This window comes from Mesocricetus auratus, unplaced genomic scaffold (assembly GCF_017639785.1).
Source record: "Mesocricetus auratus isolate SY011 unplaced genomic scaffold, BCM_Maur_2.0 Super-Scaffold_100004, whole genome shotgun sequence".
In the NCBI taxonomy this organism is placed as follows: Eukaryota; Metazoa; Chordata; class Mammalia; order Rodentia; family Cricetidae; genus Mesocricetus; species Mesocricetus auratus.
The window spans coordinates 509,801-537,558 of record NW_024429189.1 but is presented as its reverse complement, the minus strand read 5'-3'; the positions used below and the strand labels follow the sequence as shown (position 1 = coordinate 537,558).

General features: G+C 54.2%; 1 protein-coding gene across 3 annotated transcripts in view; it reads left to right on the top strand.

The window, feature by feature from the left end:
* Positions 1 to 27,758, top strand: part of Hmcn2 (hemicentin 2) — a 140,500-nt gene that overhangs the window by 30,450 nt on the left and 82,292 nt on the right. For all 3 annotated transcript variants that reach the window (XR_005877070.1, XM_013124789.3, XM_040745007.1), the window contains exons 9-22: positions 2,679 to 2,823; positions 3,228 to 3,349; positions 5,191 to 5,463; positions 6,299 to 6,440; positions 7,299 to 7,426; positions 7,740 to 7,853; positions 8,574 to 8,723; positions 13,014 to 13,202; positions 13,970 to 14,065; positions 14,332 to 14,459; positions 16,978 to 17,122; positions 20,328 to 20,440; positions 20,543 to 20,699; positions 22,256 to 22,421. Coding sequence is in view for 2 of the 3 variants with exons in the window: in XM_013124789.3 (XP_012980243.1) it covers positions 2,679 to 2,823; positions 3,228 to 3,349; positions 5,191 to 5,463; positions 6,299 to 6,440; positions 7,299 to 7,426; positions 7,740 to 7,853; positions 8,574 to 8,723; positions 13,014 to 13,202; positions 13,970 to 14,065; positions 14,332 to 14,459; positions 16,978 to 17,122; positions 20,328 to 20,440; positions 20,543 to 20,699; positions 22,256 to 22,421 (2,068 nt within the window). In the remaining variant the exon portion in view is untranslated. The remainder of the gene's footprint in view (positions 1 to 2,678; positions 2,824 to 3,227; positions 3,350 to 5,190; positions 5,464 to 6,298; positions 6,441 to 7,298; positions 7,427 to 7,739; positions 7,854 to 8,573; positions 8,724 to 13,013; positions 13,203 to 13,969; positions 14,066 to 14,331; positions 14,460 to 16,977; positions 17,123 to 20,327; positions 20,441 to 20,542; positions 20,700 to 22,255; positions 22,422 to 27,758) is intronic.

Here is a 27,758-nt window from a genome sequence, read left to right as displayed (position 1 = left end):
CCACCCCACCCACCCATCCACTCTGCTTCAACCAACCAACAGAATGTCTACCATTGATTTCCCCACCCATAATTCAACTCCCTCTCTGTCCATCATTTTATCCACCCACCCATCCACCATTTTACCCTTTCATGCTCTCACCCATCTATTCATCCAACCACCTGGCTGTCCATCATCCATCCATCATTCATTCTGAGGCCCGCAAAGCTGAGTGCAAGCCGGGTTGCAGGAAAGTGCTTGCCAACACTGGCCCACTGCCCACTTGCAGCAGTACTTGGGCGTGTGGTGTGTCCCACTTAAAAGTGGACAAAGGGGCTGCCCCTCACTGAGCGTCCCACAGGGAAGTTCTGGGGAGTCATAGGAGATAGAGTCTACCCACACGCTGGAGTTGTTCCAAGGGCTCCAGAATCCAGTGTGCACAGAGCTATGCAGGGGTACCTGAGGCCACACTCAGCAGCTGCTGAGGCCATTATGTCACCCTACCGGCTCCCACATGTGTAGCTTTTTCTTGTTCCTGTGTCCTGAAGGCAGGAAGTCCCTAGGACAGGACAAAGTCTTAGGTTTCCCAGCTCCACCTCTGCTCCTGGCAGGGGTGTCTGGGTTCGTGGGCCACCTGACCTCATTGCTGGACACTGTTGCCCTTCCTAGGCCCACTGTCCCCCTTCCCCTAGAAGTGCCTGAAGGAGTCCACAGACATAAATCTCACGTGCATTCTTTGTGGAGCAGCCCCCATCCGCTTCCAATAAGGTTCGGGGAGGGCAGAAGGGAGAGCAGGAGGGAGGGCTGGCTCTTGAGGCTATCCACAGTATCCACACAAGGACAGCCCTTGAAGACCTGGCTGAGGTTCCTTCCTCTTTCCCCTCCTCCTCTTTCCTCCTGACACCCAGCTTCTGGCATCTGGGCCTCTCCACCATGCTGCTGTTATTCCTGGGCCTCTCTGATTTGCCTTTGCAGTCTGAGGGGAGGCTTTCTAGAGGGATTTCGTCAGTGGAGACCTGTCTTGTCCCCTCTGTCCTCTCAGATGAAACCAGGACCTTGGGGTACAGCTGTGAGCTTTGGTCTTTATCGCCACTCTAATGTGAATAGGGAGGGATGGCCCAGGATATTTTTTTGCCTCCCTACTTTTCAGAGCTGAGGAGGCTGGGATTTGCCTCAGAGCAAGTTGGCTCTGGGTTTGAAGGTGTGTGGTAGGTCTGGGGTGCCTAGGCCCTTTCTGCCCAAAAGAGGGGTAAGCACTGTGTGGGAGGGGCTCCAGGGTTGTGGGGAGGGGAGTAGGGGCTGCACACACAGCCGAGGACGTGGCTGGAAGTCTGACACCCCTCTCCCTGGGGATGTGGCAGGCAGCCCAGGGCATGATGTCACCCACCATGCTCCCCACCCCCAGCCTGGCCTCTGAGGCTGTCTGGTGCATTGTCTCACCCCTGGAGCATCTTACTGGGCTCCTGTCCCCTCTGGCTAGGATGCAAAGAAGGCAGCCGCATGGGCTGAGTTCTCGTCAGCCCCGTGGGCTGCAGCTGACCCTGCTGGGGACTTTCTCAGAGACCTCCTGAAAACAACTCAAACAGGGAAAGAGACTTGCTCCCAGGAGAGGCCAGTAGTGTCCAGCAGGGCCCCCAAGGGGCTCATCACAAACTGTGAGAGCGTCCTTGAAGCTTTTTGCTTTATCTCAAAAATGTCATGAATCTCACAGTTACAGCCATCTTCCCACTGCCCTTGGTTTCTCACTGGAAGGGGTTCCCTCTGCACAAATATGGTGGACTGAACTCTCCAAAGAAGAACCATTGCACAGCCCCACCCACACAGTGGGTGGAGCCTGGTCAGACCCCAGAGCTGGTCCCAGGCAGGCCTGTCTGCTCACTGGCTTCCTGGGAAGCCGTGGTGAGGCTGTGGGGCACCCTCCACTGACACCGCCGCCAGCTCTCGGAACAGGGCATCATGACCCCATTTTCACATCATCGTACTGATGCTGCCAAACAGAGTCCATCTTGAAACTAATTTGTTTGACAGTCTCCTAGCCTTTGCTCAGTGGGTTTCATTATGTCATTTCATGCATGTATACAATGCAGTTTGATCACCCCACCATTTCAATCTCTTTCTCTTGCCCTCTCCCCACTCCCACCGGCCCCTCCCAACTGCTTCCTCTATGGCTTCAGGTCTTTTTTTTTTTTTTTTTTTGAGAACCTGATGAGTTTCCTTGGGTTGCTTACAGGAAGACGAGCGAGGGTTTGCTTACAGGAACATGGACATTTTACCAATGTCTACACCACCAGAGAAAATGTTTCTTCCCCATCCACTGACCCTTGACTATGTGTAAGTCCTCACAGAAGAGAGAGGTCCCACAAGGCCTTCTCCACTCTGTGACAGGATGCTTACAGGCCCAGCCTAGTGCAGATCTTGTGCGTTCGAGGGCAATGGTCACGACGTGCCTGGCAGCATTAAACATCTTTCCCCTGCTTCCTCTGGCTCTTAAGCTCTTTTCTCTGGTGTTCCCTGAACTTTGGAGGGATCATTCCCATTTTACAGGAGGTGAAAACTGAGGTTCAGAGAGGTAAGTGAGCTGCCTTGAGTGACACTGAATGGAACCACACATAGTCTCTGGGCTGGCCTCTGTGTGACTGAGGCACCGGGGGCAGGCTCCGTGATGGTAGGGCAGAACTCTGATCTGTGCTTGCCCACAGGTGTGCCGCTGGTCAGCATGGCCCCCAGGATCCATGGTTATCTGCAGCAGCCCGTGCTGGTGTCCTGTTCGGTGTATAGCACCCTCCCCTTCCGCCTGCAGCTGCAGCGAGAGGGAGTGAGGCTGGGAGAGGAGCGGCACTTTCAGTGAGTGACTGACTGATGCCCAGCAGTTGTCCCTGGCCCTGGGGCTCCTGTGCCCTGGACAGACATCAAACAGTGGGCATTAGGAGAGAGACTTGGGCTAAGTTTAATTGTCATCCTGGCCACCCTGGTTTGGAATGGGAAGAGTGAATCCCGTCCATGAATGGACCCAGAAGTGGGGATCAGGAGTGGAGGGCCCCTTTCCTTAGGATGGGAGTCCAGAGTTCAGAGAGGTCAAGGTATGGGCTGAGCTCACTCAGTCTGCTGCAGAATGTTCCTGGATGTTCTTACTGAGCCTCAGTGACGATTTGGGGTTCCCTCTGTGTAGGATTTGGGGTCTGAGCCTCCCCAAGACTGGGAAGCCCTGGCTGGGGTCAAAGTAACCACACTGCCTGTTGCTTTTGCAGGAGTTCGGGGAACAGCAGCTGGGAGATCCCGAGGGCCTCCAAGGCTGAGGAAGGGATGTACCAGTGCATAGCAGTCAGCAGAGCCGGGACAGGACAAGCCAAAGCCCAAATTGTCATCACAGGTCTACCCCTTCTCTCTGTGTTTTACTCCTTCCCTCCCTTTGGGGTTTCTTTCCAAACACTCTCCATCCTCGGGGCAGGGTAGTAGCCTGCTGGCACCTGGCGAGTCTCTCACTCAGAGCCTGGCTACCCACGTGACCTCCTGCTCACTGACCCCACTTGGGGCTTGTAGGATGTCAGTCGCCCTGCTTGCTGTCAGTCCCATGCCTGGTGTTCTTTCAAGGTGACTGTACTCCCTGCCATGATGCCACCACTGAGCTCTGGAACACTGGAGATGCCATAGGCAGTCCCAGAATGAGATTCGATTTCCTCATTAGAGACCCACATCATCTTGTAGAGAAGAAAGGAAATGCAGTTTAATGACCCCTGGCAGAAAGATGGGAAAACATAAGCCAGGACACCAAAACCATCTGCAGTCCCACCATGTAGCATTTGATGAGCTTCTTCTGTGTGCATTACATGCATGTGTGTACAGGGCTCAGAGGCTGACATCAGGTCCTCCCTCTATTGAGCCCCACCTGTTCTGGCTTTGAGACAGGATCTCTCATGGAACCTAGGAAAGCTTGCTAATTTCATGAGGCTGGTGGGGGGCAACGAACCCCAGGGATCTTCCCATCTCCAGCCCTGGTGCTGCCACACCTGGATCTCGAGGGACTGCTGGAGCTGTCTCCCCGGCTCCTCCAAGGAATGTCTTTTCAGACATTTTTTGGGGGGGTGAGACTACAGGAGATTTCAGCACCCTGATTCCACAACTCGACAGTGAGTCAGTCTGAGCAGGAAGGAAGGCGGGACCAAGGAGCTGGTCTGCCGTGTACTGATATTTGGCCGCACTAGCCTTTTTCATTCCTGTCCATCTATGTTAGACTAAGTTATAACCACCTTGACATTTCAGTATATATCCCTAAAAGCAGGGCATCACCCTGCAAATATGAGATCCCCTGGCCAGAGATGGGTATAATGGCCACACCTGTAATCCAGGCACAGGAGGCTGAGGTAGGAGGGTTGCTACAAGATTGAGGTCAGCCTGGGCTACATAATGAGTTACAGATCCATCAGGGCTACAGAGGGTGACATAGTCTAAAACACACACACACACACACACACACACACACACACACCAATGTATGAATATTTCAGTACTGCTTAATTTTTATCTGTTGTCCAGTTTCCCTGTTTGTCCCCAAATGTCACTTCGAAGCATTTTCAGTGGCATTATATTTTTCTTTCTTTTTGTAATTGAGACAGAGTCTCACTAGGTAGCTCTGGCTGTGGTGGACCTGGCCATGTGAAGCAGGCTGGTCTTAAATTCACAGCAATCCTGCCCCTCTTTCCAAGCACAGGGGACATTTTCATCTCTTGTAGGTGCATGTGGCCTGTTGGTCCTGCTCTTCTGGCGGGTGGTGGTCTCTGATCTTGTCACTTTGGTGTCTTGTGCTCCTGGAGAGCAGACTTAGTGATGTTTCCTTTATGGCCTTGTGTCCATCTCAGGCTGCTCGGAGGCCACCCTGCTGAAGGACAGAGATGTTCCCACAGTTTCTCCCTCTCCTGGCGGGTTTCTTCCTGGCTGAGATGTTTGGCTGGGAGGGTGTGAAGATCTGAGTAGGGCTTGTTGAATGTGCGCTGGCTGTGGCTCGTGAACACATCCATGCTGTGGAGAGATCCAGGGTTTGATAGCACCCTAGGGAGTGTGTGATGGGGGACACGCAATCTCCCCAGGGGCCAGCCATCCCCGAATGGAGAGCAGATGCAGGCCGAGTGCTCTGCTGGCTGACGTGTCCTGAGTCTCAGGGGACAGCTGTTCTCTACCCCAGCTTCAATCCCTCCCATACCACTGTCCTTGCAGACCCTCCGCCACAGCTGGTCCCCAGCCCCAATGTGACCGTGTCCCCTGGGGAGACTGCCACCCTGTCCTGCCAAGTCTTAGGTGACATTCCGTACAACCTCACGTGGGTCCGGGACTGGAGAGCCTTACCAGCCACAACAGGCCGAGTCACCCAGCTGCATGACCTATCTTTGGAGGTCAGCAACATCGTCCCCAGTGATGGTGGACAGTACCAGTGTGTGGCCAGCAATGCGAATGGGGTCACAAGGGCGTCCACCTGGCTCCTGGTTCGAGGTGAGGTACCTTCCACTCTTGCTGGTCCCCTAGCCCAGCATTCTACCTTGTAGGACAGCATAAACCCTTCCCTTTGCTTAACCTTAACCTTTGGAGATTCTGTCTCCTAGCTAAGTTATGTTTGCTACTGGAGGTTCATCATATACCATGTAGGGCTGGGCAGGGTGAGAACTCAGAGATCCAATGTGCCTGGGCACAGATTGGGAGCCAGGCGGTGGCTGGATGGTGGCAGAGGAGGAAGAGAAGAGGGCATCTGTGTAGGAGTGTCAGGATGGGGTGTGGTTTCAATCTCCCCAAGACTCTCCTCCCTGGAGTGCTGGTCCACCAAAGGTAAAAACCCAGCAACTTAGCAAGTGCTCTTTATTGAGCCAGCAACTCCTAATGGTACCGGGAGTGTTGAGAGGACCTGTCTGGGCTCCACAGGACAGAGACTGATTAGTTATGTCTTCTGTGTCATGGAAGTGGGTTCATTTGCTGAGAGCTTGGTTTGAGCCTTACTGGTCTGTGAACTGAGGATGCCCAATTAAAGGAACCTAACTTTGGGGCAGTTTTAGGGCAGGACACGGGGTTCACATCATGGTCTCAGAGGTGTACTGTCCCCATCCCTGGCTCCTGCTGGGTACCAGGTTCTAAACAATTCCCCAGGGAATGAGAGTTTCACACTGGGAGGCTCTAGTGGGTTCTGGTCAGTGTCCGCACCTCCAGGGGTACCATATGCAGTCTCTGACTCTGGGGCATGTGTTTCATCTCCACTGACATCCCTACTGTGACTGAGGGTCAGTCAGGGCCAGCATGGGGAACTCAGGCTGGTCAGATAGACTCTTCTCATCCACAGAGGCCCCTCAAGTCAGCATCAATGCCAGATCCCAGCGCTTCTCCCAGGGTGTGGAGGTGAGGGTCAGCTGCTCAGCATCGGGGTACCCCACACCCCACATCTCCTGGAGCCGTGAGGGCCTCACCCTCCCAGAGGACAGCAGGTGAGTTGGGTGGAATGAGAGCTCCGGGCCTGGTAGCAGCTGGACAGAGTGCTGGGAGGGACTCTCAGCCTGCATCTTCTCAGGGAGGGGTGTGGCATCTTCTCAGGAAGGGGTGTGGAATCTTCTCAGGAAGGGGTATGGAATCTTCTCAGGAAGGGGTGTGGCATCTTCTCAGGAAGGGGTGTGGAATCTTCTCAGGGAGGGGTGTGGCATCTTCTCAGGAAGGGGTGTGGCATCTTCTCAGGAAGGGGTGTGGAATCTTCTCAGGAAGGGGTATGGAATCTTCTCAGGAAGGGCTGTGGCATCTTTTCAGGGAGGGGTGTGGCATCTTCTCAGGAAGGGGTGTGGAATCTTCTCAGGAAGGGGTATGGAATCTTCTCAGGAAGGGGTGTGGCATCTTCTCAGGAAGGGGTGTGGCATCTTCTCAGGGAGGGGTGTGGCATCTTCTCAGGAAGGGGTGTGGCATCTTCTCAGGAAGGGGTGTGGAATCTTCTCAGGAAGGGGTATGGAATCTTCTCAGGAAGGGCTGTGGCATCTTTTCAGGAAGGGGTGTGGCATCTTCTCAGGGAGGGGTGTGGCATCTTCTCAGGAAGGGGTGTGGCATCTTCTCAGGGAGGGGTGTGGCATCTTCTCAGGAAGGGGTGTGGCATCTGCCTCGCTTCTGCTGGGCATTGGCTGGGTGCAGCGTGGCCTGGGTGGTCAGTCACTCAGACCTGGAAGAAGAGCCCTGTGAGCTAACAGTGACAGACCCAGAGAAACCTGCTGCTGTCTGAATGCCATTGACTAGTGACAATAACTTGATATTCATGATGACTGTGGAGCCACCATATGTCACATGTTTTACCGGCACAACTCCAGAATCCATGTGGATGCCCAAGGAACGCTCATCATCCGGGGAGTAGCCCCAGAGGATGCTGGGAACTACAGCTGCCAGGCTGCTAATGAAGTTGGCACAGATGAGGAAACAGTCACCCTGTACTACACAGGTACTTGGGCCTTACCGTCTCAGGACACTGTTCCCTCCCCCCTGCCCCAGGACACCCAGCATGTGTGATGTTCCAGGGCCTGTGGGTACAGCTGTGAGCACACAGCTCCTGATATAGGGCTTGTAGTCTGGTGGGGATACACAAAACACCCATGCAAGGGGTTGGTATTCCGGGTAGTGGGGCCAGGGAAATAAACATGGAGGCAGGGTGTGGGGGGGCAGGTGGAGAGGGCAAAGGGATCTCTGCCCATTGAAGCTAGGGAAGGTCTGGCCTCTGAGTAGCCATCCCCACCCCCCTCCTCTGGCCCACACAGACCCACCCTCTGTTTCTGCTGTCAACGCCCTGGTTCTCACAGCTGTGGGGGAAGAGGCTGTGCTAATGTGTGTGGCATCTGGGGTTCCCCCACCCCGAATCGTCTGGTATCGAGGTATGTTTGATGGGAAGAAGTCATCAGGGCTTCCAGAAAGGTCACTGGCAGGCAGGGACTCCAAACGGGGAGATGGTCGGGGGTAGGGGTAAGGGGTGGATCGTGGGCGCTGTCTCAGGAGAGACAACTGGTTCCAGCGCTCCCTACCCTGTCAACCTCATAGCCCCCAGTACCCAGTCAGATCTGAGTCAAGGTTTCCCCTACAGGGACCCTAAGCATGAACAATACCTAGCTGAACTTAATTGATGGATATGGCTGCCTCCCATGCCTGGCGTGGAAGTACTGTGTGGTGTACTTTTTAATTCAGTTGAAGAAGAATGTCAAGGCGGGGAATGGGAGAGACATGACAGGTTCCTAGAGAGATGTCAGGAAGGCAGGCCTGACTGAGCTGTCTTCCTCAGGCACCTTCCACATTTTCCTGGGCCCTAAAAGCAGATCCCAGCCTCAGTGGGACCTGGAGTTGAGAGATGAGAGGCAGTGAGGAGGCCCAGATGTGGAGACCTTGGGGGAAGAGCCTGTCAGAGTCTGAGTGAATCCCAGGTCTGCCCAACAAAGGGAGTTAGGAAAGCCCGGCACACTTTAGGACTGAGCCCAGGAACCATGACTTTGGGGGGGACCACCTCCAGCCACGCAATCATGGCCTGTGCTGACGCAGGAGCCTGAGACCCGGCTCCGGGGCAACCGAGGACCCCAGCTAATGCCTTTTCATCTTTGGTTTAGGGGGTCTGGAAGTGATTTTGGCTCCTGAAGGCTCCAAGTCTGGGACACTGCGGATCCCTGCGGCTCAGGAGAGAGATGCTGGCCTGTACACCTGCAGGGCTGTTAACGAGCTGGGAGATGCCTCTGCTGAAATCCAGCTGGTGGTTGGACGTGAGTGTGTGCTTGGCTTCACTCACCCTCGCATCTCTCCCTCCCCTGGCCTGCAAGGAAGCTGGTAACTGTAGCACAGACTGCAACTATGGCACTTTGGAGAACTAGAGGGAGTAAGTTCTTGCCGGGTTGCCAAGTTGTGTGGCTGTGGCTAAGTAATGAGAGTTTTAGAAAGATCTCCGGTATCCCAGGCTGGTGTGGAACTCCTCAAGGCAAGCCATCTGAAGCATGGTGGGAAATAGCTACCGCCCATTACAGGATACCCCAGCCTGAGGGAGCTCCCTGGCTTTGTCCTGGGGGCCCAGTGAGAGGTTACAGAAAGGAGACACTTCATGCTTAGGTCGTCACCACCATGGCTGGCCTTACAGTAGCTCTAGACAGACGGAGCTTTCTTAGTCCAATAATAAAAACAAGAGCTGTCCCATCTGCAGTATTTGCCTGTGTTAGCATGCTCCAGGATCACACTCATACACTCTCCACAACCCGAGTGGTGTGAGGGTCACTAATATCCCATTTATAGATGGGGAAAAGAGACAGACACAAAGAAGGCTTGCCCACAGCCACACAGCTAGGCACGACAGAGTTGAGAGCCGAGCTGTGGCTCTGAGCCCTTGACCCTGGTGTTCAGGGTCAGTATTGGACAGTGACCTGCAGGGTGGATGTTTCCTTCCTCTCTCTGAGCTCCAAGCTCCTCCTTGACAAAATGCCTGATAGCGTGCATGGGATGAGGGAGGCTCGGGACATGAAACGCTGTGGGCGTTAGCCATGGCTCCATATATGACTGCTTTCAGCAGAGCCCTATATCGTCGGGGCCGAGGCTGGGATCCCCTGTTCCTTTGACGATGTGTCAAAACTCCGAGGAGGAGGCAGTGTGGACGCGTCCCAGAAGCGGGGCAGGACAGCTGTGGGTCTTGGGCAAGCCAGCCTGGCAGTGTGAGTGGGAAATCAATTTCCTGCTCTCCCTGACAGCAGCTGTGGTGCAGTTGTCCTGGCCAAGCTGGCAGGCACTGGGAACAGGTGGGGGCTGCGCCCGCTTCCTACTGCAGCTCTTGTAGTGTGTAGGATGCAGGGAGGAAGGCGGCCTGCCAGTCGCTCCAGCCAGAGCCCGCAGTGGCACGGTAACCGGTGAGGCCCCTGAAACGCTTCTCTGTAGCCCTGATGGAGGAACCCACATCTTGAGCTAGGCAAGTGCTCTGCCCTGGAATGCATGACACTTGTCAATTAAGGGCCCTGGACCACTTGCTTGGCTAAGTGGCTTGCTCCCAAGAGCCCCACTTTGCCCTCTGAGGATGGTTGTCACAGGGCCTTGACATGGGGGCCTTGGCAGACTGAATCGAGGCTGTGTGCTTGACTCATGGACCCCTAAATCTACATGCTTGGGGAGCTGTCTCCTATGCCCAGGCCTGGCAGCTGACAAGGGCTCTAGAAGGCTAGTGTGCCCCTTCAGGCCACCAGCATCCCAGTCCCAAGTTTTGTGTCCTGAGCTAAGCCGTCCACACCACCGTTGTTCGTAGTTTGAGAATGGATCTCATGGGGTCCAGGTTGACCTCAAACTTGTGATGTAGCTGAGGATGGTCTTGAGTTTCTCTTACCTAAATGGCTAGGTTCTTGGCTTCTTCTTCAAGGAATTGAAATATAAGTTCACACAGATTTACAGAACTATCAAGGAAACTTTATTAAGAGCAAAGCAATAGAAATGACCAGAATATCCTGCAAGAGAGTTAGAGGGGGTTGCTCAGGGAGCCCTGTGATTATTTGAGGTTTCCTTTCATGGGGTTCAAGAAAAGAAGCTTGGCTACTAAAGGAGAGAGTGTAGTTAGTTCTGTTTTGATTGACAGATTAGGTCATGTAATTGTTTTTCTACTGTGTGTGTCCCTTCCCATAATGCATCTGGTTTTAATCATATGCATGTCCAGTTATGCATAAGCATAAGATGCTAAATAGGATAGCCCTTAGATAGTCTACCTGAGGGCTCAGTTTTGCTTTACTGAACATGTGTCCAGAAATGATCCAGACTGGACTGGTCCTCTACCACGCTATACCCAGACACAACTGTGAATGTGTTTGGATAGAAACCATTGATGACGCTTGGAAGGGGAGAAAAGGGGTGCACATGCAGCCTGCTGGAGAGGTGCAGAGGTGTGTGTGCACCTAATGCAGTAATGCATGCAGGTGAGGGAGCTAGGCTGCTGTGTGCATCGTTTAAAAATAGTTCTATGTTTATGTTATTTTATGTGTGTGTGGGTATTTTGCCTGCATGTGTGTGTGTGTGGTCCACGTATATGCCTGGTACCCACAGAGGCCAGAAGAGGAGATCAGATGCCCTGGAACGGGAGGTAATGGACAGTTGAAAGCTACCATGTGGGTGCTGGGAATTGAACCTGGGTCCTCTAGAATAGCAGCCAGTGCCCCCCAAGTGCACAACCAAACTGAGTAGAGTCCTGAGTTACCTATTGTCTGTGCCTCCCTCCCTCCCGGCCCTTTTCCCAGCATATGCTCAAGGCCAAGGTAGAGAGACGCTCCCGGAGAAACAAGATGGAGGTGAAGAGATCACAGGGTCCCCGCCTGAGCCTTTGCAAAGGGTCATGGGAGTCAGCGTAGAAGTGAGGCCTGAAGACAGAGAAAGCTGAGCCCACTGACCAGGACCCAAGGAAGGTCCTGGCTGAACATGGAGCCCCATGCTGACCCACCACGTTTGACTCAGCCACCGCTTGCCCAATGAGAGACCCAACTAGGGAAATTTAAGCTGTGACACAACGCTGGGTTCTGGGGGCCTCACCTTAGCTAGGGAGTTCTGGGAAGGGAAGGGCAAGGCACCTGACCCTCACGTGCCAGTTTTCTGTGTAAGACCTACAGCAGGCATCTCTCTGACTGACCCCTGCAAGAAGGCAGACGTGGTGTCTGCTATTCAGACAGCCACTGGGAAGGGAAGAGCCTGGGCCTCGGCACCTGCCAGACCTGAGTTCTGAGCCCAGCTCTGCCACTGACCTTGGGTGGCTTCCTTAATCTCTCTGACCCCCAGTCTTTCGTTTGTGATGCCACCTGTTGGACTTCATGGACTCTTAGTGAAATGGCCTTTCTGAGAGCATTTTCTCCCGGCAGTCACTTAGAGGGTGTCCAGTGCCACCGCTGCCCTCACATTCCGGAGGGTGTGAGCTATCCTCAGCGGGCCTGCGGTGGGACAGCAGGAAGAGTCCAAGGCAGAGCTGAGGAGGGAAGTGGGTGGACAGACAGAGTGCCTCCCGACTGAGGCCTGCTTGGAGGAGGCTGTAGTTGATCCCCGCCACGGTCAACACTGCAGAGGTTTCAGGGGACTCAGGCCAGGGGCTACACGGGGTGGGGGGAGGAGGGTGGGGGAGGCCGGGGCTCGGTTTCTGGGAACCAGAGCTCTGAGCTAGGTTCTGCACTTGGGTGGCCTCATACCCACTGAACAAGGGCCCTGTCTCAAACTGACTCACAGGCCAGTTTGAGTCTTGTGGTAATTTTCCAAGATGGGAAAGTATCCCCCTTTAATGTCCCTAATCCCGAGGCCAGGAAGGGAGCTCCGTGTTATGTGACTACGGCTGGCAGTTTCTGGAGAGATGGAAGAGGAAAGAAGAGGCCGCTCTCCCTCTAGATTCTCTTTGTTATTGAAAGCCCGGACCTCCCGGGTGGATGGCTTCGGGACGTGGGAGAGTACCAGGGCGGCCGGACTGTCTGGGTTGGGGCCAGATCTGGGTCTCCTGGAGGACAGGAGCTGGAGTTTCCATTGAGTGTGTGGGGGGACGGACAGTTTGATTCTTTTTCCCTCCCAGTGAAGGCAGCAACGTACGTTAGACTAAGCTATAACCACCTTGACATTTCAGTATATATCCCTAAAAGCAGGGCATCACCCTGCAAATATGAGTTCCCTTGGCCAGAGATGGGTATAATGGCCACACCTGTAATCCAGGCACACTGGGTCCCATGGCGATACAGCCCCTTGCAGGGGATAGGCTCCTAAGGAGGTGCTGCAGCCGGGATTGCAGTGTCTGCCCCGCGTGGCTACCGTAGAGCAAGCCCACCTCCACCCCAAGGCTCCTGCGGGGGACTGAGAGATGCGACTGCGGTCCCCACCCTTGCAAAACTGCCTTGCTTTGCTTCGTTTCTGGAACTCTCTAGAGGTGGGCTAAGCTAGCCTCAGGTTAGCCATGGAGCTGTGAGCAGGGGTGCCTTTAAGTTTGCGGGGTGAGCCCAGACGGTGTTCCTGGAGATGAAACGGAGTAGACAGACAGCTCACTGGACTCCTCACGGAGCAATTGTCTCCCGCAGATGCACCCAGGCTGACGGATCCTCCCCAGGATGTCACTGTGGAGCTGGGCAAGAGTGTCTTCCTCACCTGCGGGGCCACAGGGCGCCCACGCCCCACTGTCACCTGGCGGCGCAGAGATGGCCAGGCCCTGGAGCCTGGGAGGGGTAGCAGGACTGGGCAACGGGATTCAGGAGTCTTGGTCTTTGAAAGTAAGAGAAGGGAGCGGGGTGGGCTGGGCTGGGGGACAGGGCTGAGGAGGGCAGGACCCTGATCCCAGCACTAGCTGTGTTCTTTTCTGTTGCTGTGGTATAACATCATGACCACGGTAACTTACAGAAGGAAGGATTTCTTAGGGGACAGATGGTCCAGAGGGATAAGACCCTGTCACCATCATGGCAGGGATGCCTGGTAACAGACAGGCAGGCATGGTGCTGGAGTAGGAGCAGAGAGTTCACATGTTCATCCACAAACAGGAAATAGAAAGAGGCACACTGGGAACAGTACATGTCTTGAAACCTCAAAGCCGGCTCCCAGTAGCACACCTCCTCCAACAAGACCATGCCTCCTAATCCTTCCCATGCAGTTCCACCAACTGGGGACCAATTATTCAAACATTTGGGTCTGGGAGGGCCATTCTCACTCAGCCATGGGCAGGATGATGCTGGCTCGCACGGGCTGGTGGCTCTGGATGCGTCATTCCGTTGTGAGCTGGGCCACCGCCCTGATGATACCAAGGGCCTCCTCAGTAGCAGGTCACCCGCCCCTCACTGCCATGTGGGTTGCACACGTAAGCAGCTCAGCCACATATCTATCCCTGTCCCCATTCCACAAATGAGCAAGTTGAGGCCCAGCAGCCTCCTCCTCCTCCTCTCCTTTGATGCCCACGTCCTCCCTTGCATGCGTGCGGGACCTGACTGTGTACCTGAAGTGTTACGGTCTGTGGGTTCCCAACAGCCAGCCTCATTCCTCTCCCCAGGAGTAGCTCCCGAAGACCAAGCCCTGTATGTGTGTGAAGCTCGCAACGTGTTTGGAATGGCCCAGGCCGAGGCCCTGCTGGTGGTCACTGGACACGGTCTGTGGGTAATCTGGAAGCTGTGGGAAGAGGGAGGCAGGTGCTCCATCCAGGCTGTGGGCACCCCAGGGGAGCTCCTTGTAGCTACCACACTGGACCAGTGCATCCCCGCAATCGTGCCCTTGCTTCTTGGGCCGTATCCTAGGGGACACCTGAGCTTCTAGGCTCTCCGGTCTAGAGTCAGCCAAGGGCTTTGTAGGGAAGAAGCAAGGGGTGGGTGTGTGTCCGTCAGGCCTGCGTGACCGGCTGTTCTCCTCTTCCCACAGCACCCCCACAGATCGCCAGCAGTGCCTCCATCATTCGTGTCCTGGAGGGACAGCCTGTGTCCCTGCCCTGTGTCATCCTGGCCGGGAGGCCCCTCCCTGAGAGACGCTGGCTCAAGGCTGGCCGGCCTGTGAGTGCTGGGCTTCCCTGGAGGCTGTGGGCGACGGAGAGCAAGGGGACTGTCACAGCCACACCTCAGCGTTGGCCTCTCAGCTACCCTGCTTTGGAATGTTCCCTTCCTCCTTCCTCTCTGTCCTGTCGAATACCGGAATCACCTGTGTCCTGCATGACCGGCACCTGCCATCTCCCTACTTGCTGCCCAGTGAGAGGGTCTGAGGAGAGCAGATTCAGGATGGACCTGAGGAGAGAGGAGGGGGGTCTGAGCAGAGACAATGGGAGGTCTGAGGAGAGAGGAGGGGGGTCTGAGGAGAGAGGAGGGGGTCTGAGGAGAGAGGATGGGGGTGTGTCTGAGCAGAGATCATGGAGGTCTGAGGAGAGAGGATGTGCTGTGACATTTCCAGGGAACAGCTATGCTCTGTATGGTTTAGCTCATAGCACAGCATGCTGGGGCCATTTATTCAGTCCTGGCATAGGGCTGTCTACACTGTCACCCTGGCGCCTTTGCTCAGCCTTGCCTCTGTCCTCACTCTTGGAGCCTCTGTGCCCTTGAGACTGTAAGTGATCTCCTCACTCCGTGTTCACACAAAGCGTCAGCGGATGGGAAGCTTCGGGGAGATGCCAGTGCCTCGCTCCTGGCCTGACCCAGCCACCAGGCTGCAGGGACGCCTCCAGCAACCCTGTGGCTCCCACCAGGACCTCCTGCCACCTGCTGCCTCAAGCATTTCTAAGCATCTCACCACCCGGCCACCCCGCCTCCCCGCCATCTCCCCATCTCAACTGCTGTTCCTGCCATCTGACCGCCATTCCGGTCACCCGCTTATCCTTCTCTTCCCTGAGCACGTGGCACAGAGGTCCCTCCTGCCTACGGGTCTCACCTTCTACCCCCACCACACCTTGCTGGGGAGAAGGGCCTGCCATTTCCTCATTTTACAGATAGGGAAACTGAGGCTTAGAGAGGTTAAGCCGCATGCTTAAAATCAAATAGCTAGCAGGTGACCAAGCTAGGCTTGAACCCTATGGCCACACTTCAGAACTTCAGAGGCGTGAGCCTGTGGGCCATATGTGGTCCAAGGTCTGTTTAGTTCTAAATAAAGTTTTATTGAAACACAGTCCCTCATGATTAGTCTACATGTATTAAATCGGGCATTTGAAACAGAGATCACATAGCCTAAAATAGTCTACCTCTGACGCTTGACACAGAAAATTTGTCAGTCTCATTTCAAGTAGAGCGTCACCCCTCCCATGCCTTTGATCAGCAACTTGAGATGGTCTCCCATGGTATCCCTGTAGGGCAGATGTACTTTGGAGTTTCTTTGGGAGTTTGTTGTTTATCCAGACCTCAACTTTACCAATGAAATCAGAACCTCTGAGGATGGCGATCATGCCACCCTGTGTCTGCTTTAAAAACTCCCTACAGTTTTCAGTGTGCAGGCACGTTTGTGAGCCACACTGCAGAATGGCATTGAAGGCTTCCTCTGCCAACTTGAACTTGAGGCCAAAATGTATAGTACTGACCTCCCTGCCCTGACAGCCCTGTACAGGGAACACTGGTGTGACCTGCCTGCCTGAATATATACGCTTGCCTGCCTGCTTCCCTCCCTCCCTCCCTCCCTCCCTCCTTCCTTCCTTCCTGCTGGACTCTGAGCAGGTGCAGCACACAGAGTGTGCTCTAGAGGCAAATGGGCTTGGCCTAGGCAACCTTTACCTCCTCTGCAAGCTGCGCAGTTAAATATGACTATGCAGCTGCAAGGTGCTGTCTGAACATTGGAGCCCCAAGGTCAGTCTGCCAGGCGTATGGACAAGGTGGGGAGCACTGTGCGGAACCCCCTTCTCATTTGCCATGTAAGCAGAGCCTCCTTTGGGCTCACTCAGCTTGGAACCTAGACAGCCTAGGGGTTCAACGGGGGCGGTATAGAATGTACAGTTGGGAGCTGGGAGGTGCCCAGGGCAGTCCAAAGGGGTCAGGCCTGTTGGAAACATCTAGAACTTCTCGGCAGGATTTAGTAGATGGACATCTCCTGGGCTGCCAGGCCTGCCCCCAGCAGTATCCCACCCGCCCTGGTGGATCCCCTGGGGAAGTCCCCAGAAGCTGCACAAGCTCTCTGCATGTTTGCATGGCTGCAGTCTCTGCTTGAAGTTCATGTCTTCTCTCTCTGGGGCCTCGGTTGCATGGAAGGGGCCCCACAGCCTGAGATCTCTGCCCCAACTCTCCATTCTTCGTACTATCTCTCACAGGGCAGCTTTGGGCTAGACCTATGTACCTGACCAGCTGGCTGAGGGAAGGGGGACCACATGGGTGGGGGCCCACCTTACCCTGCTGAGCTCAGGAGATGGCGAGTCTCAGGGAAGGGAGGGCTGGGAAGCTACACTTTTACCCCACCAGGCTCTTCTAACAGATCTGGCCCCTGGCCTCTCAGTCCTGTGTACTCCACAGGCCTGGGGGTGGGCAGAAAAGCTCCTGGAGGTGGCTCCTGCCCACCTAGGTGCCGACCCCTCCATCCACGCTCCTGCCCCCCTGTCCTCCCCAGCTCCCTCCAGGAGCCCGGCATACTATTCGTGCTGATGGCAGCCTCCACCTTGACCGGGCCCTGCAGGAGGACGCTGGCAGATACAGCTGCGTGGCCACCAATGTGGCGGGCTCTCAGCACCGAGACGTGGAGCTGGTGGTCCAGGGTGAGTCCTGGGTCCCAAGATGGTGGCAACGGGCTGAGGGAAGGCACTCAAGTCAACTTGATCTCGAACACTTTTGTTTGGAAAATTTGTGAAAATAGCATGTCTTCACTGCAGAGAGATTAGGGTTGACATAGTCCCGTGCTGTGAGCAGATAAAATATCAGTTATATCTTTTCATACTTCATGTGCTCTCTGTCTGCAGCTATCCGTTGGTATCCATGGTGAAATGGTTTCCCAATACACTGCGCTTAACCAGTCTGGACACACTCAAGTCCGGCACTGGAATGAATGGTATCTGAGCCAGGCATGGGGCTCAGTTGGTAGAGAGCTCATCTGGTATGCACACGGCCCTAGGTTCCATTCCTAGCACCACATAAAGCCAGCGAGGTGCTGTGCACCTGTAACCCCAGATCTTGGAAGATGGGGGCAGGAGGGTCAGGGGCTCAAAGTCATACTCAGATACATAGTAAGTTGGAGGCTAGCCTGGGCTACCTGAAACCCTAGGTAGGATTTGCATAGGAACTGCACACATTCCCTATAGACTCTAGGTACCTATAGATTTCTAATGCCTAGTAGAATGGGGACATTGCAAATGATCATTATACTTTATTATATTATATATAGATAGATAGATAATGTGTGTTTAGAACAATCATTTATGCACATACTACCAGAGAATACAGTTCAGGCCATCAGGCATAGTGGCTGGCACCTTTATGCACTGAGCCGTTGAGCAGCCTACCCATCACATTGTTTTTTGAGACAGAGCCTCTAACTGATCCCAGAGCTCACTGATTGCCTAGGATCTACCTCCTCCACCACCCCCACCCCCACTCCACCAACTCCTGCCCCGTGTGGAATTATATATGTGTCCAGCTTTTATGTGGGGGCTAAGATCCTACCTCAGGGGGGCTTTAATGACCAAGCCATCTCCCCAGCCCCACAAATTCATTAGAATAAACAAATCCATGTCTACTGCTGTCACACGCTCCTGGGATCATGCATCATGGCTGTGTCCCTGTCACTCTTGGCTTCAGGGGAATGGGTGTAGAACCTGCAGATCCCTATTTGGGATGGTGGTCCTTCCCTGTCCTCATCTCCCTGTGGGCCTACGTCCCTGTACAGCATGGACATGACCAATGAATGCATTCTGTGTTGAGAGTCTCGGGGAGTGGCACATTTTAGAGCCTCAAACTTGTTTTAACCAGCTGTCCTTGACATGCTGGGGTCCTCAGCTCACCCAACCAAGCACCGCTGAGTCCAAGATGAGGAGGTAGATGGGGGTGTAGTTGTCATTCGCCTGGGATAGTCTCTTTCCATGACACTTCTTGTGTGGAACTGTGGAGGGGTGAGAAGGAAGAAGCAGACCTCCTCAGGTGAGAGAGGAGAGCCAGACCCATCAGGAGCTGGGGCGGGCAAGGCTCGGCACGGTGTCTCTGCGATCAGAGTCTGTAGACCAAAACCCTGCTGACTCTGAAACTGGAACCCATGGCAGGCCTCAGTTGGGAAACACACTAGGCTCACGTGTTTCCACGTCACACACACTGCCTAGGGGCGCTATCTGTGACACCGGTGTGGTCCAGCCTGGTCTCTTGGCTTCGTCATGCCCATTCCACACATACCACTCATCTGCTGGAGCACAGGAAAGGCTTTCTGACATCCTCCCTGGACCTCCAGGCTCCTGGCTCCTGGCTTCCCTCCCGACTTCTTTGTGAATCCAGAGGGCTCCCAGGATTCCTTTGGCACCTGTTTCTCCCTGTCCTGTGAATGTTGTTTTCTGCTGTTTCTCATCAGCCTGTCCCCGACACCATGAGCAGGGAATCAGAGTCAGTTAAGCTTTCTGGCACATCCGGGAACCCAGAGACTGGAAGATTAAGTGGTTTACACAAAGTTCTGAGCAGAGAGACTGCACAGCTGTTCCCAGCACAGGCAGCCTGTGTCTGCATGGGTTCAATGACTGGCAGCCATGTGGCTACAGATACTGAGCCAATTTTATTCTCCTGCTGAATTTCGTTTCGACGTTAGACCAACAGGAGGTTGGTCAATCCCAGTGTTTTCTAGTACTGAAAGTGGGGTAAAGCACATTCATGGACACTACCCACTCTAAAATGTTTTGTCTCTGTCTCACCCTCCCTGCCTTCTCTCTTTGACTCTTACTATGTATCCCTGGCTGACCGGTAACTATGCAGACAAGGCTGGCCTTGAACTCACAGAGACCCACCTACTTCTGCCTCCCAAATGCCGGAATTAAAGGTGTGCACCACCACGCCTGGCTTAGAGCTTTCTCTTTTCTTTTTTTTTCATCATGTGTACACTTGCGTGTTTACACTTGTGTGTGTACACTTAGAAGTCTGAGGGTAACGCTGGCCTCGCCCTCCATCTCTCCCCACCTTATGTTAGGACAGACTAGCTGCCCAGGGGACTCCAGGGACTGTCCCAGCTCCTCCCAAGCACGTCATGGGTGCTGGGGACTGAGCCTATGCAGCAAGCCCTGTACAGACTGACCATCTCCCCAGTCTCTTTCTTTTGTCTCCCTCTCTCCCTCTCTCCATCCTCCCCTCTCCCCTTTCTTCCTTTCTTTCCAGTGGTAAGGGTGGAACCCCACGGACGTGTCTGTCTGAAAAGCACTTTGCCACCAAGCTATATCCCTAACCTCTCACTTGTTTTAATTTTATTTTGAGACGGGGTCTCACCTTATTGCCCAGGCAGGCCCAGGACTTAGGCTCCTCCTGCCTCAGCATCTCCAAGGTAGCTGGGACTGCAAACCTATACACCAAACCTGGACAGACTAGGTTATTGTTTTGTTTGATTTTTTTTTTACGGATTTTATAGAAAACCCCCCACCTGAGCCTCTCTCATTATCAACAACCCCTTCACTACTCAGAGTAACCCATACCAACAGCTGGCAAGGGCTGGAGGTCCAGATTTACAGAAATCTGTCACAACATGTCCCCATGTTGCGGTCTCAACTTAAGGTTATCCCTGTCTTGAAAACCCTCTGTGCTTTGCACCCCCACTCCTAATACCCGCTGACCACCAATGGGGTTAGGGTCCAGTTCTGGCTTTTCTAAAATGTCAGAGTTAGAATCAGCCCACATCCCATCTGGTTACCCTGTCATTGCTGGTGGATGCTGGGGCTGCTTCTGGGCCTCGGCCGTTAGGAACACTGATGTATAACATTTTAAAAATTGGTCTATTTATAAAAGTGCCACCTAGGATCCATCCGACTGCCACCCACCATGTCACCAAGGAAGGGGTACCAGCCTCCCTCCCCTGCACGGCCTCAGGCGTTCCCACCCCCACCATCACCTGGACCAAGGTAGGCAGAGCCTGTAACCTTGAGGGGAAGTCAGAGATGCCAACCTGGTACATCCTGGGACAGAGTGTGAGCTCCGATGTTGTCACCATGGTTCTGCCCTAGGAAACCAACACCCTGACTACCAGGGGTCACTACAACGTGAGCAGGGATGGCACCCTGGTCATTATCCAGCCGTCTTCCCAGGATGCGGGCACCTATGTGTGCACAGCCATCAACAGCGTGGGCTTCTCCAGCCAGGAGATGCGGCTGTCTGTTAATAGTGAGTAGTAAAGAGTCCTGATGTGAGAGCGGGTTAGTGGGATTCCACAGGGGCTCATTCAGCCTTCTGTGACCATCTGAGTCACAGTGTCAAGTCCTCAAAAGGCACAGGACCCGTCCATCCTGGTAGCCCCTCATCTGCCTCCCTCATTGCCCTTCTCTGACCCCAGGCCCTCTTTTCTTTGGAAGATCTAACCTGCCTCGGGGCCTTTGCACGTGAGGCTCCCGCTAATGAACTTCTTCCTCTTGGACCAATCAGCTTCTCTCATGTGTCAAGGTGGATCAAACCACCTTGTTGTAAACTCTGGGTAGGCCACACCCTCAGTAGCATCCCTCGCAACTGGGATTAAGTAATCAGTTGCAGACTGGTCTGTTGGGTCCTAGTGTTTCCTTTGAACTCTAAATGCTGCTAGAACAGGGGAGAGACTCTTCCCCGTCATCCCTCAGACCTGGGCCTTCAGGGGCTGAGTCTGGAACAGAGAGGTGATGCACAAGCTGATGGCTTTTTGTTATATACTTATAGATCTAGCATTTGATGTCAAAAACTGGGAGTCTGAGGCACACTGGGCACAATGCTTGTCTAACATGCATGACGAGGCCTTGGACTCCATCTTCAGCAACACATAAAAAAATCTACCAGGTGAACTGGGCAGTGGTGGTGCACACCTTAAATCCCAGCACTTGGGAGGCAGAGGCAAGTGATCTCTGTGAGTTTGAGACCGACCTGATCAACAAGAGCTAGTTTCAGTATAGCCTCCAAAGCCACAGAGAAACCCTGTCTTGAAAAACAAAAAAGAAAAAAATCTACCAGGTGAACTGGGCAGTGGTGGTATACACCTTAAATCCCAGCACTCGGGAGGCAGAGGCAAGTGATCTCTGTGAGTTCAAGGCCAGCCTGGTCTACAAAGTGAGTTCCAGGACAGCCTGTCTTAAAAAAAACAAAACAAAACTGGGTGTGATGGTGCACACCTGTAATCCCAGTCTTCAGGAGGTAGAGGCTGGAGGGTCATGAGTTTAAGGTCATCTTTAGCTACGCAGAGTTTAAGTCCAGCCTAGGCGCCACAGGACCCTACCTCAAAAAGAATAATGACAAGGTGGATTTGCTGTCAGAACTACCAATGTCACACACACAGGAAGCCAAGGCGGTGCTCAGATGCCCCCACCATGTGACCTCTTTCCTACCAACTTCCTTTAGTGTGTATGCTCTGGGCAAGCTGTGGGGTGGCGGATGGGTACTGGGGTACCTCGTCCATGGGGGGGGGTTGGCCCAATAGAGAAATGATGTGCGTAGATCATCCTAAATCCCCCTCTGGTGAGGAGCTGGAGAGAGTTCGTGCTCCATTCTGTGACTCATGTCCTGGGAATGACAAGGCTGACCCATGGGGAGATGGCGGGGCAGAGCGATGGGCGGTCAAGCAGGTGACAACCCTGTGGTTTCACGTGTAGTGAACCTTGACTTCACCTGCTCTCTGGACCTCCCAAAGGTCAAGGTGACTTCACCCTCTGCTATCCTCTCCTCTTGCTTCTGTTCCCCGCTGTGTTTACTGCTCCCTACAGCCAAGCCCAGGATCAAGATGAATGAGTCCCAGTCTATGGACGCCCCCCTGCGAGTCACAGTCAAGGCTGGTGAAGAGGTGACCCTGGACTGTGAGGCCCAAGGCTCTCCGACCCCACTGGTCACCTGGACCAAGGACACTCACCCTCTGCTGTCTGCCACGGACAGGTACCCAGCCTTAGCATGTGGGGCTAGGAAGGGACCAGGCTTGGTTTGGAGGCAGACTGGTCTTAAAGTGGTTGTGACCCAAGTAGGTGCATGTGACCTTAAGGACACTCAGGGAAGCTTTGAGGGCTTCTGCAAGTATGCCTCGTGACCTAGCACACATCTTACACATCCATCCCACATCCTGAGCTGCAGGCTTGAGCTTGTACATCCCAGGTACCATGCATGGGTCACCTTGATTCTTATTTTCCCAGTGACCTTTGCTTTCTGAGCTACACCAAGATGCTAAGGGTCCCTGGGGTGGGGTGATACTCTCAGGGTCACTGGACTAAGAAAAGCCAGAACTAGGCTGGGAATACAGCCTGACCAAGACATGAGTTGGCTCCGCAGCTATTCTGTGGACTTGTAGCTACTCTGGTGGCTAGCCTATGCTTCCTCACTGGGGACCTTGCAAGGGACTGTTGGTGTCGCAGAATGCTGGTGCAGGAGGGGCTGTGGGGTGCTAGTTCCAGAGAGTAAGTGCGCCTCAAATTCCTGGAGTCCTTGACCCGGGGTTGGGGAGAGGCACCACAGCTCAGGCTGTGACATCAGTCCTGGCAAAATCTCCGAGACAGTTCAGACTGAGAAGGTCTCCAGCAGCCGGCTCCCACCCCCACCCCCCCTCGGTCCCTCAGAACATCTGCTTGCTGAGTTCTTCCAGAACTTGCAGTCGTGTGTGCCTGTGTACACTTGGAGCATAGAGAACTGGCCCTGGGTGGGCTCTGCAGTGTCCCCGAGCACTCCGTGGGATGAGATGGGGGCGGCCGCATGACGGGAGGGCGGATTGGGAGAGTCTCTCCCCCAGAAAAGCTAGTCTTTGCTCCTTTCGGGGTGGTGGCTGTGGCCTGTTTGTTTATGGCTCGTTACTGAAGTGGGAAGCACATTCCGTTGTCCACTCCTCCACCCTGATGCGCTAATGGATCAACAGGGAGCCGTAAATTTCCCAGAGCCTTGTGAGCAATAGCGATCACAGAGCATGTTTCTTTTCCTTTGCTTTTGCTGGCATCCTTCTGGAAGGTTCCCACTGCGTCTCCATGGATTTGGGGTGCTCTGGGGGGGGTTACTTCCAGGGGTACTCAGTGTGCCTAGGATTGGGGTGAGGAGGAGATCTCAGGCCTGGGGAGAAACTATAGGCGCTCCTGGTCCTGTACTGACTGGGGGAGCACAGGTGGCCACTGGCTGCTCTCAGCCGTCTGTGACATCTGCAAAGTGGACATTCTGTAGATCCTGCTCTCTTGTGTGATGGGTGTGGCATGCTTGGGTGTTGTAGGTGGTGAAAGCCATTTGTTTTATATCTTTTCCTGATGTTGCTGGTCACAGATGCCCTGAGCAGCAGTAGCAGCTTTTAAACAGTTGTCACCGTGGGGCTGGAAAGATGGTGTAGCAGTTTAGAGCACACACTGCTCTTCCAGAGGACCCAAGTTCAGTTCCCAGCACCCAGATTGGGCAACTCACAAGTGCCTGTGACTCCAGCTCCAGGGGATCTATGGCCTCTTCTGGCCTCTTTGGTCACTATACAGACACACATGGACACACATAATTGAAAGTAATAAAATTAATCTTCTAGAAAGTTACCATCCTGGATCCAAGGAGATGGCTCACTGAGTAAAGGAGCTTGCTGCCAGGTCTCATGCCTGAGCTCAATCCCCAGGACCCACATGGTGGAATCAGGGAACTAACTCTCTCTGACCTCCATACACGCACCACGACATGTACTTACAGAAATACCTGCATACACGCGTGTGCACACACAATAAATAAATACATAAATAAATAAATAAAAGTCATTTAAAAGTTGTTTTAAATTACACCATCCTGGGCCTACAGAGATGGGCCAGTGAGTAAAATGTGTGCATGAGGCCTGAATGGATCCTCGGCACCCATGGAAAAGCCAGGCATGGTGGCTGGAGACTGGGGCTGAGGCAGAGACAGGAAGATCTGTGGGGCTGGCTCACTAGCCACTCAAGCTGATTCAGTGGGCCAGGCTCAGAGACAGCCGATTCAAAACAAGGTGGAGTGTGACAAAGACACTGACCTCTGGCCTCCACGTGAGTGTGCACGTACTTGCACACACACCAGCACAACTCTGGTCTTACTGTGCCCGTAGTCTTTTGAATTGGCCCCTGACTAGCCTTTGGGAGTTCCCCACTAATACAGGACAGCTCATGTCTTCCACTTGCCCAATTCAGTGGGTTTTGTTTTTAGTAAACTCATGATCATGCAGTGATCGCCACAATCAGTTCTAGAACGTTTCTGCTACTGTCTCCACGAGCTGATGCCATGAAGGTGTTTGTATGTCTCTGGGCCTCTGTTCTTTTAATTGCATTCTAAACAAGCAAGACATGTGCATTTGGGGTTCTTTTGGGCTTTCTTGGAGCCCAAAGCTGAGCGTGAGTCCAAAGGGCAGACACTCACAGACACAGAGGACAAGCCCCCTGCTCCCACCTCACAGACATTCAACCACAAAACGGAGATTGGTAAGCCTCATGGGACGCACAGGGACAGAATCAAGAACCTGCTGTGTGGTCTACTCCAGGTCGCCCCCTCCTGCCAACTCCTTCTCTTTGGCCTCCTGCTCCTTCTCGGAGCCAAAGGGTTCTAGGAACCAAGGGGTTCATTCACTTCCTCCTGTGAGCTGGAGGTGTCTGGCTGCCTCAGGATCCAGACTGGTCCCACCATGCCTCAGGTGACTCCTCTGTTCTCCAGTGTCCTCCCTCCCCTGGCCTAAGGGTCTCCACCCCAGAGTACTTTTGTCTCGTCTCAGCATCCCTGGTAAACCTGGGAAAGAGGCTGGTTGGAGTTGGAGTTAGGATACGCTGGGCCTGAATGGCCTCTTCTATCCCAGTTTGGCCAAGAGTGGTAGGCCCAGCCAGCAGGCCACCCCAGAGCTGGGTGCGGTGTATGGTGTCATGCCGGGGCCGCAGAGGGGGAGAGGGAACCAGGGCTGGGGGAGGGGAGACTAGGATGAGATCCTCCTCTCAGGGCTGGACACAGAGGGACAGCATACGCAGATGAGCACACTCAGGTGCCCACGGAGAGACAAGACACACACGCATGCACACACATGTGCAGGCCAGGCCACTGTTTCTCCCAAGCACCTGGAAAATAATGTTCTGAATCTGGGGGTGTCTTCAACACCTCTCAAGTCAGAGAGATTCCCGGAGAAAGTGAGCTCCAGGGACCGGAGGAGCCAAGAGACCCCAGCCCCCCCAGCCCCCCTTCTTTCTGAGGGCCTCAAGCACACGACATGCTCCTATATGAATTTGGTGGTCTGGCTTCTGCCCGGGACACTGGGTTCTTTCTTGCATGGCCAAATGCCTGGTGCTTCCAGTCCACTCCTGCTGATGTGTCTATACGCTGACACAGAGGGCAAGTCTGCACCCGGGCTGCCTGGAGTTACTAAGCGCCCTTCCTCTGTCTGGGGCACACGCTTCCCCGCCAGTTTCACTGTTAGAAATGGGGCTGCTGGCTGTCTCTGTTCACATGCTCCTCTGTGTCTCCCGGGGCACCTCCTTGGGGGATTGGGGCCCTAGGGCAAGCAGCTAAGGACAGGATTAGGGAATGGTCTTTGGCTGTCTGATCTCACAGTCCTGGAACTGTTGTTTTTGCAGAAGCTTCCTAGTCACCAATGCAAAACTAAAATGGGCTGTGTAGATTGGGAACAGCTCACACCAGCTTTGTGACAGCTCAGACTAGACACTGAAGGGCCTGGAGGACCCTGCCCAGAGTTACCCAACTTGTTTGGTGAACTCAAACAAGATCCATCTCTTCCTCGGGCCTCAGTCTTCCCATCTGAGATGTGAAAGGGTCCGGCGGGTGATGGCGGCCAGAGAGCATCTCTCTCCTCAGCTGGGATGCTGGGTTGGGGTGTGTTGCTAGGCAACAATGTTTAATGTTTGTTTTGGGATTCTGCTGTGGAGTGGGGGCAGCTGGAAGTGCTCCTGGCTTCTGCTCCCGCTCCTGAGGCGTCAAGCCAGGGACCCACACAGGGCCAGATCCCCAATTCCAAAAGGGGAGTGGTGTCGAGGGGACACGGCAGCTCCAAGCTTCCAGTTGTCACGATCTTTTAGTTCTCTGCCCACTCCCTAGGACCCTGCAGGACAGCCAGCCCACCCACCGGTCTCCTTATGGGGGCAGACTAATGAGAACCAGTGGCTGAGCGCAGACGCCGAGGGGCCTGCTGTGGGGCCTCTGGGGTGGTGGAGCCTGGGAGCTAGTGCTGGTGGCCAGTCTGCGGGCTCCGAAGTCTGGCTGTCAACCCGCCATGACCAGTGGATCCCTTTGTCAACCAAGCACCAGACCCCAAAACTTCTGGTCACCATGCAGTGATGGGGACACAGGTGGCAGGATCTGAGGGCAGGCGCCACTGTTTCTGGCCAGCTGAGTGGCGTGGACAAACAGAGCTTGTCCCCTTGACCTCTGCTTTGCTAAACATGGCGGCGGTGCCTAAGAGAAGCTCTGCCCTCAGGCCCGGCTGGGGAGCATCACATAAGAAGGCACCCGGTGGATGCTCAGTGTGTTGGCACGGACAGGGAGCACACCATAGTTTGGCAGCCGTGGCTGACATCAGCACCATCCCTGTTAGCACCCTGAGCTGAGTTTTCATTATCCGCCTGCCTTTGTGCCTCCCCCTTCTCCCGTCACTCCCCTCCCCCTCTGACTCCAATCATCCCCCTTTCTTCAGTTTCTCCAGCTCAGGTTTTCCACTCGTGACTTCCTGATGAGGGATTGGTGTCACTAGGCTGAAAGGTTCTTCATCCTTGGCTTAGAGATGTCCTGGCCCAGTGGACACGGCTACACACACACACACACACACACACACACCGGCACACAGTAGGCACATGCCGGGAAGTGTGGACCCTGTAGCCTCTCCAGCCTCCAGCCCTACTGTGCGCTCCTTTAGAGAGGTAGAAAGTACTGCAGAATGACTGTTCATAGCCAGAGGCAGCAAGATGGCCCCTGTGGCTATGGGAGAGGCCAGAGCAGACAAGCACCAAGACTCTCAACAGCCCCAGCCACCAGGAGCCCAGGGATACTCCCACTGGATGAATAAATAACAAGTGAGAGGATCTAGGTTCTGAGGCTTTAGCCTGCTAAAATGCTATCCGGGGGGCAGCGCAGCCATATTGAGATTCTGGGAGAGGGGACTGCGGAGTGAAAGTGGGGAGGGAGTGTGTGTGTGGACAGGGGGCAGCTGTAGTTTGCTGCCAAATGTTCATGTGCACCTATTATGTGCCAGAGGCTGGGATACAGTAGAGACCTGGGCACACCTGATTCCATCCAGACTTTGTCGGTGACTGT